General features: G+C 42.1%; 1 protein-coding gene across 3 annotated transcripts in view; it reads right to left on the bottom strand.

Moving 5' to 3' along the window:
- GMDS (GDP-mannose 4,6-dehydratase) overlaps window positions 1-19,692 on the bottom strand; it is a 682,863-nt gene that overhangs the window by 177,283 nt on the left and 485,888 nt on the right. For all 3 annotated transcript variants that reach the window (XR_004031331.1, XM_030817234.1, XM_030817233.1), the window contains exon 8: window positions 2,825-2,943. Coding sequence is in view for 2 of the 3 variants with exons in the window: in XM_030817234.1 (XP_030673094.1) it covers window positions 2,825-2,943 (119 nt within the window). In the remaining variant the exon portion in view is untranslated. The remainder of the gene's footprint in view (window positions 1-2,824; window positions 2,944-19,692) is intronic.

Consider the following 19,692-nt stretch of genomic DNA (forward strand, 5'->3'; position numbering starts at 1 on the left):
GGATTGTTCTTAAAGGTTCTGTTCCTCTTTTGACTGTGTGAGGCTGTGTCCCCAGAAAGGCAGTCTAGACTGCCCTCTGCCATGGGGAGCAGCTGAGGGATGGAGGCGACATCCCAGGGGCACTGGAGCCAAGAAGCAGACGGGCCCTGAAGGAGCACCAGGTACCTAAGGCTACTCTGAGTTCAGTTTCAGTTCCTGAAAAACAAAAGAACTCTGACTGCTGGAAAAATCCATTCACTTTTCTCCCTTTCCTAATATATTACTAAATACTTTCACTATGCTTAAGCCTTCATTAGCATAGATACTTCACACATTTAAAAAATAATTCATGCGTATCATCCTTTGCAACTTTTGGAGCATAACAGGACACTCCTAATAATAAAATGTCACGTTCGATTCCTATAGAGAACATAAACAAAAGTGCACATATTTTTTTAAAGAATAAGATGTTATGCTTACATCTTATTTTTATCATTAAACTTGTTTAAGTATAATCTGTGTTATTCACATATACAATATAAATTTGGTAAAATATGTTTGAGAGTTATTAAAAAAGTAATTAATGAGAGTGGCAGATATCAATTTCTGCTAAACTATACATTTTAATTAAAATTTTTGGGCCGGGTGCAGTGGCTCATGCCTGTAATCCCAGCACTTTGGGAGGCCGAGGTGGGTGGATCACTTGAGGTCAGGAGTTTGAGACCAGCCGGGCCAATATAGCAAAACCCCGTCTCTACTAAAAATACAAAAATTAGATGGGCGTGGTGGTGCATGCCTGTAATCCCAGCTACTTGGGAGGCTGAGGCAGGAGAATCACTGGAACCCAGGAGGTGGAGGTTGTAGTGAGCCAAGATCGTGCCACTGCACTCCAGCCTGGGCGACAGAGACTCTATCTCAAAAAAAAAAAAAAAAAGGAGGGTTACTTAGAAGCAACATAAATTTTATATTTCAAAGGTATTAAAAAAACCTCAATTCCAAACATAATCAATCCAACAATGCATTTTTAAGTCCACGAAAGAATAAGGCCAATTTTCTTGAAAAATGAGTTATCTTCTTTAAAAAATAAAATAGAAGGCCAAAAGAATCAACATAACCAAATTACACTTCAAAGATTATTTTATATCTTCTTGCTTCTTAACTTTATGCTATTTTCCAACTCCCCATATTATACGTAAAATTTGAAAAAGATCTTATTTTTGCCTTCTCATTTTCAATTTTCTATAATTAATGTCATTAGTTTCCTGAACAAAGTTTTTATGCAAAACAAATTTATTTAACTTTTGGCCATGAATTGTCAATATTTTTTCATAAAATTGGGAGTATATTGAGACAAAATGTTCACAAAATAATTGGGCAGTATCTCTTTTTCTGAATGTTCTTATTTTTGTTTTTAAGATTTTAATTGACACATTATAATTGTACACATTTATGGGGTACATTTTGATATTGTGACACATGTATATGTTGTATAATGATCCATTCAGGGTAGTTAGTGTATCTATCAGCTCATGCACATATTTCTTTCTGGTGACAACATTAAAAATTCTCTCTTCTAGCTATTTTGACATATATAATAGGTATTGTTAACCTTAGTCACCCTATTGTACAACAGAAGACCAGAGCTTATTTCTCCTATCTTATTGTTACTTGTACCCATTTACCATTCTCTCCCCAGCCTCTTTCCACCCCTTCCTTCCTCAGCTTCTGGTAAGCACCGTTCTACTCTCTGCTTCTCTATCATCTTCCTTTAGATTTCACAGGAGTGATATCATTAAGTACTTGTCATTCTGTGTCTGGCTTATTTCACATAACACGATGAAAGAAATTTGGAAAATTTTCCAAATTTCCAAAATTTTCCACATTTCTTTCATCTTTCTTTTAAGATGTTTTTGGCCAAGCATGGTGGTTCATGCTTGCAATCCCAGCACTTTGGGACGCCGAGGAGGGCGGATCACCTGAGGTCAGGAGTTCAAGACTAGCCTGGTCAACACGCTGAAACCCCGTCTCTACTAAGAATACAAAAATTAGCTGGGCATGGTGGCACATGCCTGTAATCCCAGCTACTTGGGAGGCTGAGGCAGGAGAATTGCTTGAACCCAGGAGGCAGAGGTTGCAGTGAGCCAAGATTGCACCACTGCACTCCAGCCTGAGTGACAGAGCAAGACTCTGTCTCCAAAAAAAAAAAAAAAAAAAGAAGGTGCTTATATTGAGATAAAACATTTAAAACTTAAAAAACAATAATAAAATAGTATTTAAAAATAAATAAAAACATCTTTTTTGTTTGTTTGTTTGTTTTGAGACACAGTCTTGCTCTTTCACCCAGGCTGGAATCCAATGGCGTGATCTCAGCTCACTGCAATCTCCGCCTCCCGGGTTCAAGCAATTCTCCTGCCTCAGCCTCCTGAGTAGCTGGGATTACAGGCGCGCACCACCACGCCCGGCTGATTTTTGTAGTTTTAGTAGAGATGGGGTTTCACCATGTTGGTCAGGCTCGTCTTGAACACCTGACCTCATGATCCTCCCATCTCGGCTTCCCAAAGTGCTGGGATTACAGGTGTGAACCACCGCGCCTGGCCAAAAACATCTTAAAAGAAAGATGAAAGAAATGTGGAAAAACTTGATTTAGATGCTGACCAACATTTGACAAATAACACAAGTAGGGTTGGATGCAGAGCAGAGCAAAGGCCCAACTCCACACTGAAACTTTCTGTATTGCTCTTCAGGGGAGTGAAGAGGGAAGATGGCAGCGAGAACTGAGGCTTCAGCAAGCTCAGGTACAGACCTGCCAGAGAGCTAGAAGTGGTCAGTTCTCAGGTATACTTACACAATGGTTTTTCCAATGTGCAAGAATGACTTCTCGACAAATTCCCGGACACTGTGGACCTCCCCAGTAGCTATAACGAAGTCCTCTGGCTCATCATTCTGCAACATCAACCACATAGCCTAGAGGGAAAGAGAGGCAAGTTCATTTTGAAGTCACACTCAGTGGCCACACGTTGTTTTCCAGTGCACATAATCAGATGTGGACACGGACAGCTGGCACATGAGCATGAATTTCATACCATATTCTAACCATAACAGCAATGGCTCCCAGCTTGTACTGAGCATCGGAATAATATGAGGAACATCTCGGTGTGGATGCCAGGGCCGCAGCCGCAGAGCGGTGGGCTCGGAGGCCTGGAGATCATCTCTCAGAATATCTATCCTTAACATCCCAGGTGATTCTCCTGCTGCAGGTCCTCAGACCACAACATAGAGGAACGTGATGTGAAGCAGTGTCTGTGGCAAATAACCTTTCTATAGTATTATTTACAAAAACAGCAGTTCTAAAAGCACTGTCTAATTTTTCTTCGTATCATAGATAGTAGGCAAGGAAAAAAAACACTTAAAGACAGATATTTGTCCTCAAAAGTAGAACTTAATTTTTGAACAATAAAGTTGAGAAGGTACTAGTCAAAAAACAAAATAAGTGCGAATCATTAATGGAGAGTACTACTATTATAAAAAAGCTGTCTGAGAGGCAATGAAAACATTTATGCCAGAGGTAATGGGTTCATAAGGCAGCATTTCAAGGCCAGGGGCTCAACTTCCACATCAAAATGGATGTCTAGACAGGTTCACTTTCTCAGTAGGAGCCAGGAGTCTGGGGCAAAAATGCCACTGCATGTCCAAGGCACAGACTGGTGGCACCAGCACAGCCCGGCTCCCCGTGGTTAGCTTTTATCAACAGCAGATAGGCCTGGAGTTCCTGTATCTTGCAATTGCACCTCAAAGATTTTTTTTTATTATTATACCTTAAGTTTTAGGGTACATGTGCACAGCATGCAGGTTAGTTACATATGTATACATGTGCCATGTTGGTGTGCTGCACCCATTAACTCATCATTTAGCATTAGGTATATCTCCTGATGCTATCCCTCCCCCCTCCCCCGACCCCACAACAGGCCCCGGTGTGTTAACACAGATAGGAGATGGAGATTTAAAAAAAATAAGTGTAGCAGGAATCCAACAGGAATATGTCTCTTCAAAAAAGGTTGCAGCAAAAAAAAAAAAAATCAATCTCTATTTTTTCATCACTTCCACCCGCTTCTCAAAATAAAATAGGTAAAAACAATAAGGACTTAATTATAACACAGCCTCCAATGATATGTGCATTGAACTCTTGTTCCAGCAAAATTTAAACAAAACTGTTTTGGTTTGCGTCTCCCTAAGTTGTTCCTTGATAAGCCGAAAACAAGAAGTTGCTGAAATCAATGAGCCAGCCTATTTTCTCTTAGGAAATGCCACCAAAAAAGTTTAATTTCCTTTTTATTCATTTGAATTTGTAGAAACCTTCTAAAAAATAAAATTTAAAATAATTTGTCTTTTACCTGAAGTCATTTCCTGTGTATGTTTTTGTATTTTTGGTCTATTACAAGATTGTTTTAAATCGTATGGAAGACAAGATTTTGGGCTATTTTACATGCCTTGGAGATGTGGCATGCTGGTTGGGACAATGGTAATAGTTTCAAGTCAGTGATATTCTAAAGTAACTGACAGATGAAATTGTCTCGGTGAGAAGACATATTTGTTCACATTAATGGAATACCTGCAATTTCATTTTGCCTTAAGAAATCATGGTTAGTGAACTTAGCCACAACACTTTTTAAATGTTATACTACCACTACTACTTCTACTAATAAAGCATGAGCTTTTAAAAGGCATGAAATACAAGTTGTTCACTGTTTTGGGATAGTCCACGCAAGCAGATGGAGTCTACAATGGCTTGGTAGCTCCCTGAACGCTGTTAAACCCTGGGGGCTGAGGAGAGCAATGAGATCTGAAGTGCAGCCCAGGCCCGGCACCGTTTGTCAAGAAGTTCCCCAAGGTGTCTTTTTGAAAGTGGCACCAAGGCCTGTGTGCACGAGCAGAGGCCTCGTGAGCAGCTGCTCCTTGTAGGTCTGTGCCTTCAAGTGAAATTCCCGCGGCCTGGAACGCCCTGTCTCCTCATCTGTCTGGGAATGCTGACCTCTCTCTAGGTCCCGGACCAGGGTCCCAAGTCTAGCCATTGGAATGAATTCCACTGCACACAGTATGGTGGCTTCACTGGGATGGGGCCTGCCCTTTGGCCCCCTTCCCAACTAAGCTGAGCCTCCCACTTCACCCAAGTGGGCTCAGGAGTGTACCCGTGGACACACACAGAGGCACACGTGCACACACACACAGAAACTTATTTTGGCTTTTGCCAAAATACCTTCAGAATTTTTAGGAAAAGTTAAATTATGCTTATGGCTAGAATTCCTATCTGAACATTCTTCTGCGGGATTAGATGTAAGGGAATAAATACACTTTAATGTGTTTGACTCAAATTTCCATTCTAAAAATAACATTTCAAATAGGTCTTTCAGGACCACTCAGCTTATTTTACTTCTTTAGAAACAGTCCGCTGTGTTAGAATGGTCTCAAAAAAGTCCTATTTTTAGTCATGTGAAAGAAGGCAAGGGCGTGCTAAAAATGTAAGGAGAAAATATGACCGTTGGTTAATGGTGGATCACTTTAAACACCGGCCCGGGTCCCCTGGTGCTTGTTTTGTTCCCGGCAGGAATCTGGGGATCAGTCAGGGCCTCTCCTTTTACTAGAGCAAGAGCCAAGAATCTGCTCTTTTCTTCTCCATCAGACTATCTGTGGCCTTTGACCTATCAATTTCTAGGCATTTCCTCTGAAGTTCATATTGTACCAGACTCCAGTCTGGGAATGAGAAGAGAAAGGATATACAACTCCAGATTTATTTGTTATTACTGAATAGTTTACTGGTTTCAACAGAGGGATAGGGCTTTGTTTAAATTTCCACTGAGCATAATTAATGGTTATTGACTGGTAAATGAAGAACAGGTGACACTCTGGATTAGAAGATAAATGATCCTGTGTTCTGGTGTGATAATGGGTTAGTAATTCACCACAAAGCCGAGGCTGAGTGCATCCCGCCGTAATGCTAGATCATGTCCAGGAGACAAAGGCCCCTGTGTGAGAAGGACGCAGCCATCCGCCTCCTTATACAGCTGCACACGTTGATGTGCTCCATTTATTCTCTGATGGATGGCACAACTGAGGCAAAAGTTCACCCGTTCTCACCTTCCTGTTCACATGCTGGACCACATGACCCATGACATGGCCAGGCCACACTCTGTGATCAAATCGCCACCCAGCTTTGGCTTCTGACGAGAGGAACAGTGTTGAGGTTACATGTTTTAGAGGTCAGTCTTCTCTCTTTGTCTCTCAAGGAATGGAGGAGGAAAAAGACAGTCTTCCTGCATTCTTTTGGTGTCCTTTGAGGATGTGACTGACTTGTCCACTTCCTCAAACACTTATTTACTTTCAGTCCTGACCTGATTACCAGTGCACAGGAAAAAAATCTCCTGTTTTTTAATCCATCTCACAGAGAAGAAAGCAAATCAGTTAAGGAATGTGCCAGGGCTTCAGATTCTTTAACATAAAAATGTCCCTTAATTGCCAAAAAAACAGTGCCGTTTTCAAATCATGTCTTGTATTCATTTTGCTTTTAAGCAAATGAAGTTTAAGGGAAATCTGACTCCATACCATTGACTTTTGATGGCCAAGTCAAGATGGGTATAAATATTACTTAAATTTGGACATGTACTCTTCTGTAACTATATAATTAATCTATCTGTTCTACAAATCCAATTTGGGGAAGTAAAAATAAAACTTTAATTTTATTTATTTATTTATTTATTGAGACAGAATCTTGCTCTGTCGCCCAGGCTGGAGTACAGTGGCACAATCTCGGCTCACTGCAATCTCCGCCTCCCGGGTTCAAGCGATTCTCCTGCTTCGGCCTCCCGAGTAGCTGGGATTACAGTCGTGCGCCACCACACCCGGCTAATTTTTGTATTTTTAGTAGAGACGGGGTTTCGCCATGTTGGTCAGGCTGGTCTTGAACTCCTGACCTTATGATCTGCTGGTCTCGGCCTCCCAAAGTGCTGAGATTACAGGCGTGAGCCACTGCTCCCGGCCTAATAAAAATACCCCTCTCTCACAGTCTCCCATTTGGTAATTTGAGGGGTGGATGCGGAAGTGGTCTGGGAGGCGCAGGAAGGGCCACTCCCCTGCTTGGGAAGCTGCCAGCTCTGGTGGCTGTTCAGAGCTGGACCAATGAAGGAAAACACTCAAAGTGCATCACCACAGCCGACTGACTACACCTGATTCCGTGCACGCCTTCTGTGGTGGGACGTGTGTTTGTCTTAAAAGTCTGGATTCTACAATTGCTTCCACCTCGACGTTAACCTCCAGTTCAGTCTCCAAGCCACAAACACTTATTAACTGAGCTGGCATCCATGAATAACAAGATTTGTTAATGAAGGTTATGTTTAACTATGTCTATTTGACTGTTACTTTTTCACCCTGGTGCTTTTGTGCTTTACGTGCTACTGTCACAAAAACCTTAAAACTACACACACACACACACACACACACACACACACACACACACACACACTTATGTATGTATACGCATTTCAGGGGAGAACATGTATGAAATAACTCTAATAAAAATCATGGAAATTTGAACAAATGGAAATTAAAGTTCCAGAGAAAGGATGCCCAGTGTGTACCCATTCATATGCATTTCATCTCTAAACATTATTTAGTAGCTGTTTTCACGATGGCAGCCTGGTATTTAGTTTGAGTCAGGACCTCCAGTAGTTTTGTGGTCAGCCAGGCCTTATTCTTTGTGGAATCCACATAGGTAGGTCTTAGGTCTTTGGGTTAGTTTTAATTAATAAAACTATACTAATAAAAACAAACAGTGTAAAACTGAAGTCTGGCCTTATGGCTATGTCTATTTTCTTCCTGGGCAAAAACACTGTGTCACACGGATTCCTTAGATTAAGGGACTTTTAGACATTTTAAGGATACGATGTTACTGAACAGAAAAAAAAAAGATAATAAATTAATAAAAGGACCAAAAATAAAAGAACACAACCCAGAAAGCCATATACCTCTTGCTTCTTTCTTTGCTAACATATCATTCTATATCAACACCATATGTACTGAAAGAGGCAATGTCAAAATTTGTTTTGCCCTTTATCTTTTACCTCTAGCCAGGAATACACAGCTAAAAACTCCAAGTTGGGGTTAATGTTTCTCTTCCCTAGAAACAATATAAAATCGAACAGCTCCTAGTCTTGTGTTAATCATTCTGAATCAGTTTTCTAGGATATTATCTGTTCTTTCAATTTGCAGATTCTAGTTATATATTTATTTCTTCTATTTACCTGTGAATATATCTTATCTCTTCGATTCCATTTCTTTTTGATGCACACCAATTATGCATATATCTCTTTTGTTCCATCTTTTACATCTATCACCTCCGAGCTAATCATTTTTGGGTTTTGTTTCATATTAATTATATGATTTCCTCCAGCCTGTTCACCTGATTGTTTTAGTAAACTTTATTTTATATTTTGTTGGTAATATGGTTTCAATTGCTGTAAGGGTTTTTTTCTCTTCCATACTTTTCCTGTTTACTACCAGGTTGCTTTTTATCTTTTTGTGACTTTATTTAAGCCAGGGGACAGACAACTGTTTTCTTATAGAGCCAGATAGTAAGTATTTTAGGTTTGTGAACCACATGGTCTCTGTTTCTCTGCTGTTGTAGCACAAAACAGCCATGGACAAAATGGAATCAAAAGGGTATGACTGTGTTCCAATAAAACAGTTACAAGGCCCATGGACTATGATTTGCCCACCTTTGCTTTCAGCAAACTTAACAAAAATATGTTGCCTGTAATTTCTTTGACTCTACAGAGAAAAATTACCCAAGCTCCAGCTGCTAATTTTTTTGAATGATACCCCTTATGATATGCACAATGCATCTGTTTTGCTTATGTTCCTTTTCTTCTTGCAATCCTTTCCCCACTCACACTCAAGCATAGATTCTGGGGTAGTGCCTTTCTACTTATTATTATACTTGAACAAGGCTGGCTGTTCGCTGAAGAATCTTAGGAGGGGGAACATGAAAGTACACTGAGGACAGCCTGTAGCTTTAATTCAGGCTTCTCTGAAAGCCCTCTACCAACCTCATTGCACGCTTTGCCCCAGGACATGGCTGCCACAATTTCTCAAGATTTTGCTGGTGAGTGTGATAAGTGGAAAGAAGCCCATGAATTGTAGGGCTGCCCTAGTGCTATCTGGTGATGTTTGCTTTCACTTTGCCTTCACCCCAGATCACAATCTGCAGCGTTCCTTGGCTAGGTTATGCCAGCAACAATAAAACTGACTTCTGGCTGGGTGTGGTGGCTGACACCTGCAATCTTAGCACTTTGGGAGGCTGAGGCAGGTGGATATCTTGAGGTGAGGAGTTTAAGACCAGCCTGGCCAACATGGCAAAACCCCATCTCTACAAAAAATACAAAACTTGGCTGGGCTTGGTGGAGGCAGGGGCACCTGTAATCCCAGCCACTTGGGAGGCTGAGGCACAAAAATCACTTGAACCCTGGAGGCAGAGGTGGCAGTGAGCTGAGATCGTGCCACTGCACTCCAGCATGGGTGACAGAGACTTTATCTCAAAAAAAAAAAAAAAAAAAATTAAACGTAAAAAAAAGAAATTGTCTTCTCTTTCAGCAACACCTTCTTGCCACTGTGTAGTGTACAAGTGGGTATCTATGAGGATATTTTCCACTTCTAATAGGTAATATTTTACGGGTTTTTTAGGACTGAAGTTATTTTGTGTAAAATTCACAACCTGTGTGTATAGTTCCTAACATCTGCTCTAAATTTTCTTCAAATTTCATGGTATCTGTCTCAAATACTTTTTCATTTTTTTTGTAGACAGGGTCTTACCCTGTCACCCAGACCATAGTGCCGTGGCTGATCGTAGCTCACTGCAGCCTTGAACTCCTGGACTCAAGTGATCCTCCAGCTTCAGCCTCCCAAGTAGCTGGGACTACAGGCATGCACCACCACACTTGGCTAATGTTTTTAATTTTTAGTATACAAAAATACTAAAAATGTATGTATGGGCTACATTGTTCCTGGCCTCAAGAAATCTTCCTGCCTTGGCCTCCCAAAGGGCTGGGACTAAAGGAGTGAGCCCCCAGCCTCAAATTACTAATACCTCATATTTCAAGTTGTGTCCAATTTCACTGTTATAATGAAGCAGAAGTTTCCTCTTAGCTTTATTTTATTATTTTTCTTGATTTCAGAGGGTTTCAAAAAAAGGAGTGTTGAATGAAAATGTCCTTATATTTAGTCATTTAAAAATGTATTTCTAGAAGATGGCTAAATAGGAATAGCTCTAGGCTGGAGCTGCCAGTGAGGTCAACACAGAAGGCAGGTGATTTCTGCATTTCCAACTGAGGTACCTGGCTCATCTCATTGGGACTGGTTAGACAGTGGGTGCAGCCCACAGAGGGTGAGCCAAAGCAGGGTGGGGCATTCCCTCACCTGGGAAGTGCAAGGGGTTGGGGAACTCCATCCCCTAGCCAAGGGAAGCCTTGAGGGACTGTGCCATGGGGAATGGTGGATTCTGGCCCAGATACTACGCTTTTCCCATGGTCTTTGCAACCCACAGACCAGGAGATTCCTTTGGGTGCCTATACCAACAGGGCCTTGGGTTTCAAGCACAAAACTGGGCAGACACTGAGCTAGCTGTGGGAGTTTTTTTTTCATATCCTAGTGGTGCCTGGAACACCAGTGAGAAAGAACCGTTCACTCCCCTGGAAAGAGGGCTGAAGCCAGGGAACCAAGTTGTCTTGCTCAGCGGATCCCACCCCCATGGTGCCCAGGAAGCTAAGATCCACTGGCTCGAAATTCCTGCTGCCAGCACAGCAGTATGAAGTCGACCTGGGACGCCAGAGCTTGATGGGGGAAGGGGCATCGCCATTACTGAGGCTTGAGTAGGCGGTTTTCCCCTCACAGTGTAAACAAAGCCATCAGGAAGTTCGAATGGGGCGGAGCCCACCGCAGCTTGGCAAAGCTGCTGTGGCCAGACTGCTTCTTAGATTCCTCCTCTCTGGGCAGAGCATTTCTGAAAGAAAGGCGGCAACCCCAGTCAGGGGCTTATAGATAAAACTTCCATCTCCCTGGGACAGAGCACCTGGGGAAAGGGGTGGCTGTGGGTGCAGCTTCAGCAGACTTAAATGTTCCTGCCTGCCAGCTCTGAAGAGAGCAGCGGATCTCCCAGCACAACACTTGAGCTCTGCTAAGGGACAGACTGCCTCAAGTGGGTCCCTGACCCCCGTGCCTCCTGACTGGGGGACACCTCCTAGCAGGGGTTGACAGACACCTCACACAGGAGAGCTCCGGCTAGCATGTGGCGGGTGCCCCTCTGGAATGAAGCTCCCAGAGGAAGGAACAGGCAGCAATCTTTGCTGTTCTGCAGCCTCTGCTGGTGATACTGAAAAAAACAGGGTCTGGAGTGGACCTCCAGCAAACTCCAGCACACCTGCAGCAGAGGAGCCTCTTTTTTCATTTGTTTGTTTGTTTGAGATGGAGTGTCGCTCTGTTGCCAGGCTGGAGTGCAATGGCGTCATCTCGGCTCACTGCAATCTCCGCCTCCCAAGTTCAAGTGATTCTCCTGCCTCAGCCTCCTGAGTAGTTGGGATTACAGGCACATGCCACCACACACAGCTAATTTTTGTATTTTTAGTAGAGATGAGGTTTCACCATGTTGGCCAAGATGGTCTTGATCTCCTGACTTCATGATCCACCTGCCTCAGCCTCCCAAAGTGCTGGGATTACAGGCATGAGCCACCGTGCCTGGCTGGGCCTGACTGTTAGAAGGAAAACTAACAGAAAGAAATAGAATCAACATCAACAAAAAGAACGTCCACACAAAAACTCCATCTGAAGGTCACAAACATCAAAGATCAAAGGTAGATAACTCCACGAAGATGAGGAAAAACTAGTGCAAAAAGGCTGAAAATTCCAAAAACCAGAATGCCTCTTCTCCTCCAAAGGATCACAACTCCTTGCCAGCAAGGGAACAAAACTGGACAGAGAATGAGTTTGATGAATTGACAGAAGTAGGCTTCAGAAGGCGGGTAAAAACAAACTCTTCTGAGCTAAAGGAGCATGTTCTAACCCAATGCAAGTAAGCTAAGAACCTTGAGAAAATGTTAGATGAATTGCTAACTAGAATAACCAGTTTAGAGAAGAACATAAATGACCTGATGGAGCTGAAAAACACAGCATGAGAACTTCGTGAAGCATACACAAGTATCAATAGCCAAATCAATCAAGTGGAAGAAAGGATATCAGAGATTGAAGATCAACTTAATGAAATAAAGTGTGAAGACAAGATTAGAGAAAAAAGAATGAAAAGGAACGAACAAAGCCTTCAAGAAATATGGGACTATGTGAAAAGACCAAACCTACCTTTGACTGGTGTACCTGAAAGTGACGGGGAGAATGGAACCAAGTTGGAAAACATTCTTCAGGATATTACCCAGGAGAACTTCCCCAGTCTAGCAAGACAGGTGAACATTCAAATTCAGGCAATAAAGAGAACACTGCAAAGATACTCCTCAAGAAGAGCAACCCCAAGACACATAATCGTCAGATTCACCAAGCTTGAAATGAAGGAAAGAATGTTAAGGGCAGCCAGAGAGAAAGGTCGGGTTACTCACAAAGGGAAGCCCATCAGACTAACAGCAGATCTCTCGGCAGAAACCCTACAACCCAGAAGACAGTGGGGCCAATATTTAACATCTTAAATAAAAGAATTTTCAACTCAGAATTCCATATCCAGCCAAAGTGAGCTTCAAAAGCAAAAGGGAAATGAAATCCTTTACAGACAAGCAAATGCTGAGAGATTTTGTCACTACCTGGCCTGCCTTACAAGAGCTCCTGAAGGAACACTAAATATGGAAAAGAAAAACCAGTACCATCCACTGCAAAAACATGCCAAATTGTAAACACCATCAACACTATGAAGAAACTTCATCAACTAATGGCCAAAATAACCAGCTAGCATCATAATGACAGGATCAAATTTACACATAACAACAGTAACCTTAAATGTAAATGGGCTTAATGCCCCAGTTAAAACTTACAGACTGGCAAACTGGATAAAGAGTCAAGACCCATTGGTGTGCTGTATTCAGGAGACCCATCTCATGTGCAAAGACACACATAGGTTCAAAATAAAGGGATGGAGGAATATTTACAAAGCAAATGGAAAGCAAAAAAGAAAAAAAAAGCAGAGGTTGCAATCCTAGTCTCTGATAAAACAGATTTTAAACAAACAAAGATCAAAAAAGAGAAAGAAGGGCATTACATAATGGTAAAGGGATCAATGCAACAAGAAGAACTGTCCTAAATATATATGCACCCAATACAGGAGCACCCAGATTCATAAAGCAAGTTCTTAGAGACCTACAAAGAGACTTAGACTCCCACACAATAATAGTGGGAGACTTTAACACCCTACTGTCAATATTAGATCATCGAGACAGAAAATTTACAAGGATATTGAGGACTTGAACTCAGCTCTGGACCAAGCGGATTTAATAGACAGCTATAGAACTCTCCACCCCAAATCAACAGAATATAATTTCTTCTCAGCACCACATTCCACTTATTCTAAAACTGACCACATAATTGGAAGTAAACACTCCTCAGCAAATGCAAAAGAACGGAAATCATAACAAACAGTCTCTCAGACCACAGTGTAATCAAATTAAAACTCAGGATTAAGAAACTCACTCAAAACCGCACAAATATATGGAAACTGAACAACCTGCTCCTGAATGACTACTGGGTAAATAACAAAATTAGGGCAGAACTAAATAAGTTATTTGAAACCAACAAGAACAAAGACACAACCTACCAGAATCTCTGGGACACAGCTAAAGCAGTGTTTAGAGGGAAATTTATAGCACTAAATTCCCACAGAAGAATGCAGAAAAGATCTAAAATAAAAGATCTAAAATCAACACCGTAACATCACAATTAAAATAACTAGAGAAACAAGAGCAAACAAATTCAAAAGCTGGCAGAAGACAAGAAATAACCAACATTAGAGCAGAACTGAAGGAGATTAGAGACACAAAAAACCCTTCAAAAAATCAATGAATACAGGAGTTAGTTTTTGGAAAAGATCAACAAAATAGGTAGACCACTATCCAGAATAATAAAGGAGAAAAGAGAGAAGAATCAAATAGACACAATATAAAATGATAAAGGGGACATCACCACTGATCCCACAGAAATACAAACTACCATCAGAAAATACTATAAACACCTCTATGCAAATAAGCTAGAAATTCCAGAAGAAATGGATAAATTCCTGGACACATACACCCTCCCAAGACTAAACCAGGAAGAAGTCAAATCCCTGAATAGACCAATAACAAGTTCTGAAATTGAGGCAGTAATAGCCTACCAACCAACCAAAGTCCAGGACCAGATGGATTCACAGCCGAATGCTACCAGAGGTACAAAGAGGAGCTGATACTATTCCTTCTGAAACTATTCCAAGCCATAGAAAAAGAGGGACTCCTCCCTAACTCATTTTATGAGGCCAGCATTATCCTGATACCAAAACTTGGTAGAGACACAACAAGAAAAGAAAATTTTAGGCCAATATCCCTGATGAACATCGATGTGAAAATCCTCAATAACATCCTGGCAAACCAAATCCAGCAGCACATCAAAAAGCTTATCCACCATGATCAAGTCGGCTCATCCCTGGGATGCAAGGCTGGTTCAACATGCACAAATCAATAAATGCAATCCATCACATAAACAGAACCAATGACAAAACCCACATGATTATCTCAATAGATGCAGAAACGGCCTTTGATAAAAATCAACACCCCTTCATGCTAAAAACTCTCAGTAAACTAGGTACTGATTGAACGTATCTCAAAATAATAACAGCCATTTATGACAAACCCACAGCCAATATCATATTGAATGGGCAAAAGCATTCTCTTTGAAAACTGGCACAAGACAAGGATGCCCTCTCTCACCACTTCTATTCAACATAGTGTTGGAAGTTCTGGCCAGGGCAATCAGGCAAGAGAAAGAAATCAAGAGTATTCAAACAGGAAGAGAGTAAGTCAAATTATCTGTTTGCAGATGACATGATTGTATATTTAGAAAACCCCACTGTCTCAGCCCAAAATCTCCTTAAGCTGATAAGCAACTTCAGCAAAGTCTCAGGATACAAAATCAATGTGCAAAAATCACAAGCATTCCTATATACCAATAATAGACAAACAGCCAAATCATGAGTGAACTCCCATTCACAATTGCTACGAAGAGAATAAAATACCTAGGAATACAACTTACAAGAGACGTGAGGGACCTCTTCAAGGAGAGCTATAAACCACTGCTCAAGGAAATAAGAGAGGACACAAAGAAATGGAAAAACTTTCCATGATCATGGATAGGAAGAATCAATATCGTGAAAATGGACATACTGCCCAAAGTAATTTGTAGATTCAATGCTATCCCCATCAAGCTGCCACTGACTTTCTTCATAGAATTAGAAAAAAACTACTTTAAATTTCATATGGAACCAAAAAAGTGCCCATATAGCCAAGAGAATCCTCAGCAAAAAGAACAAAGCTGGAGGCATCACACTACCTGACTTCAAACTATACTGCAAGGCCACTGTACCCAAAACAGCATGGTACTAGTACCAAAACAAATACATAGACGAATGGAACAGAACAGAGGCCTCAGAAATAACGCCACATATCTACAGCTATCTGATCTTTGTCAACCTGACAAAAACAAGCAATGGGGAAAGGATTCCCTATTTAATAAATGGTGCTGGGAAAACTGGCTAGCCATATGCAGAAAACTGAAAATGGACCCCTTCCTTATGCCTTATACAAAAATTAACTAAAGATGGATTAAAGACTTAAGCAAGCCCTAAAACAATAAAAACCCCAGAAGAAAACCTAGGCAATACCATTCAGGACATAGGCATGGGCAAAGACTTCACGACTAAAACACCAAAAGCAATGGAAACAAAAGCCATAATTGACAAATGGGATCTCATTAAACTAAAGAGCTTCTGCACAGCAAAAGAAACTACCATCAGAGTAAACAGGCAACCTACAGAATGGTTGAAAAATTTTGCAATCTATCCATCTGACAAAGGGCTAATATCCAGAATCTATAAGGAACTTAAACAAATGTAAAAGAAAACAACAACCCCATCCAAAAGTGGGCGAAGGATATGAACAGAATTACCATAAATAATATATACCCCAATTATGTGACCATGTAAATAATGTATGAAAGAATCTTAATGAAAAATACACATATAAATAAAGGCTGTTTCACTGTCTGCTGATGCTTAATAAGCCATCCCAAAGCTTCATGGCTGCAGCCTTTTGTTCTGGTTTTTTTTATTTTCTTTTTTTCTTTTTTCTTTTTTTTGAGATGGAGTTTTGCTTTTGTCTCCCTGGCTGGAGTACAATGGCGCAATCTCAGCTCACTGCAACCTCCGCCACCCATGTTTAAGCAATTCTCCTGCCTCAGCCTCCTGAGTAGCTGGAATTACAGGTGCACACCACCACGCCCAGCTAATTTTTTTTTTTTTTTTTTAGTGGAGAGAGGGTTTCACCATGTTGGTCAGGCTGGTCTTGAACTCCTGACCTCAGGTGATCCACCCGCCTCGGCCTCCCAAGGCGCTGGGATTACAGGCATGAGCCGCCATGCCTGGCTGGCTGCAGCCTTTTGATTGTTTGTGATTCAGTGTGCAGGAACTCAAGAGGGCTCAGAAGACACAGTTCCTCTCTGCTCCCAGTGGTGATGGCCACGGGGGGACTGATTGGGGCAGTGGGGCCAAGATGGCCTCCCTCACAGGTCTGGTGCTGGGTGCTGGATGCACCTCAGTTCTCCTCCACGTGGCCATTCTCCAGCTAAGCCTTCTGTCCTTGTTCATTAGTCTAGTCGATGCTTCTTTACGTGGTAGCTGCTTCCAAGGTGGCAAAACAAAGCTGCAAAGCATCCTAAGGCCTTGGCCTGGAAGCTATCCAGTTCACTTCCTCCGCACACACTGGCTACAGGATCAGCCCAAATTCACACAAAGGGGAAACAGACTCTCCCCCTTATGGGAGGGGTGGTAGAGTCACACTGCAAAAGGACATGCAGGTTGGGAGGGGTTACCATAGCCATCTCTAGAAAAAAATCTACCACAAAGAGCTATCTTGTGATAACTCTAACGTCAGCTGATTGTTTCAATATAGCAATGAAGTTATTATTCTTACCTCTAATATAAACATTGCTTCAGCTTGCAGTTTTTATGTAAGCTCCATCTATCTTTAACATTGTGCAGTGACAGGTTTAAACGAGGGCAAAAATAACTCACAACGCATACACCTGGGATATGGGAGCTCACTATTGGGTCACCCTAATCTAACGAATGCTCTAACTGGCCCTAATACCACTACTGTCACAACGTACTTCTCAGAAGTGGCTGTTTCCTGGAGCGTGCCAAGCCGCCTACTTCAGCCAGGTGTTTCCAATTATCTTCCGTCGCTAGGATACCTGGGTAAGCCATTCTAGAATCAGTTCCTGGCCCAGTAGGAACAACATAAAAGCTCTGGGCATGCAGGAGGAAGTTTCGTTACACTCATGGCCACCTGATCCTTCATCTCCATGCTCTTGGCTCCTGACTGTGCTACCTAAATCTGTTCCTGGGAAGCCATTATGACCTTTCTATGACCTTATTCTAAAAGCTAGTCATCCTGACCACCTGGTTCTGCCTCTTGGTCTAACTCTGACCTTGGGAATTTAACCTCTGAACTGATTCTAGGCCCACTAGAATTCCTAGATTAGGTCCTAAGATTGTCATAGGTCTCTTGGTTGAAGTGTTGACAATCACTGTTACCAGAAAATATCAACTTATGGCCATCATAGTGCGTGCATTAAGGTGGATGTAGACAGGACTTCCAGGATTATTCTAAAACAGCACTGCCCCATAGAAATATAATGTGAGCCACATGTAATATAAAATTTTCTATCAATTGCATTGAAAAAGTAAAAAGAAAAGGTGAAGCTAATTTTGATGTTTTATTTAATCGAATATATCCAGTATGTTACCATTTCAATACAAAATATGATTGAGATATTTCACATTCCTTTTCTATGTACCAAGACTTTGAAGTCTAGCCTGTCTTTTGTCCTCACAGGACATCTTCATTCAGAAGAGGCACAATTTGAGTGCTCAGCAGACACACAAGGCTGTGGCTACCACTCTGGGCTGTGTGGGGCTACAGAGCCAGCCTTATGTTCAAGAGGGAGAGTGAACCTTGCTATGTGATACCCTACTCTAATCCTGTTTGCTCATCCTGCTAAAACACTCTGCCAGGCTTCTTGGAGAAGGCCTCCTCATTTTCTCCACAGCACAACTGGAGGAATAATGGCCCCTCCTCCCTTCTTGGTCATTATCTCCACCTCCTGACTTCTTCAGTAGTGATTTCATCAGCGATGACAACTGGGAGAGAGTGAGTGTTTGAAAAGTAGTACAACTAGCTCCTAATTTACAGGCATTTGACGTTTGAATGTCTGCCTGCCTCATCCATCCACAAATGGGCACTCATACCACACTCCCTCCCCAGTTGGAATACCTGGCAGTAAACAGCTGAAAAACCCTTCGGAGTTTGGTGAAAGGTAGTGCTGAAGAGGTGGTAGGTGTTCTCAAATGTTAGTGTGCATTAGAATCATCTGTCAGGCTAGAAGTGTGCACTGCAATCCTCTGGAAGATTAGAACGCAGGCTGCTGGCCCCCTTGAGCCCTGGGGCTACAGATTCAACAGCCCTGGGTGGAGCTGGAGAATGTGCAAGTTCCAGGGTGAAGCAGGCGGCTGCTGATCTGGGAAGCACGCTGAGAAACTCTGTCTGGAGCTCAGGCTGGGAATCAGAAACCCACAACTAAGCTCCAGCCCCACTATTCACTGGGCGACTTCTGGATTACAGGCACGGTGGCTCACACCCGTAATCCCAGCACTTTGGGAAGCCGAGGCAGGTGGATCACCTGAGGTCAGCAGTTAGAGACCAGCCTTTTCTCAAAAAATAATAATAATCCCTACCTCAGGAGGCTGTTTTATTTATTATTTTTGACACGGAGTCTCACTGTGTCTCCCAGGCTGGAGTGCAGTGGCACGAACTCAGCCCACTGCAGCCCACTGCCTCCCGGGTTCAAGTGATTCTCACGCCTCAGCCTCTAGAGTAGCTGGGACTACAGGTGTGCGCCACCACGCCCGGCTAATTTTTTCATCAGGATGATGACAATGATGATTACATATCTTGAGGGAATTACTGGTGCCCGGGAGAATGTGTAGTTCATCTCCACAACCAAACTCTTGCACCCATAAATAGCATGGGGAAGGAAGACTGACAGGGTGGAGTGAATTAAATCCTGATTATGTTAGTCAAAGCCACAGAATTTAATAGCTGGAAGGGGCCTTAGAGGTGTTTTCATTCAATTCGACCAATGTTAAAGATGAAGCAGCTGAAACTGGAGAGATGAAATGGTTCACCTGAAGTCATACACCTGCTAAGCGCTAGAGCTGGGGCCGGAACCTCAACTCCCTTTCCTGTATTCTTGCGACGGCATGATGCTCTCGTGCATTCTCCTAACGGCTGTGTGTAGAATGCATTTTCTTGTTGAAACTCTATTCTACATGCTGGTTACAAACAGCTGTGTGGACTTTTGTGAGCTAACCTGGGGACC

Source organism: Nomascus leucogenys, chromosome 8, assembly GCF_006542625.1.
Source record: "Nomascus leucogenys isolate Asia chromosome 8, Asia_NLE_v1, whole genome shotgun sequence".
Lineage (NCBI taxonomy): Eukaryota > Metazoa > Chordata > Mammalia > Primates > Hylobatidae > Nomascus > Nomascus leucogenys.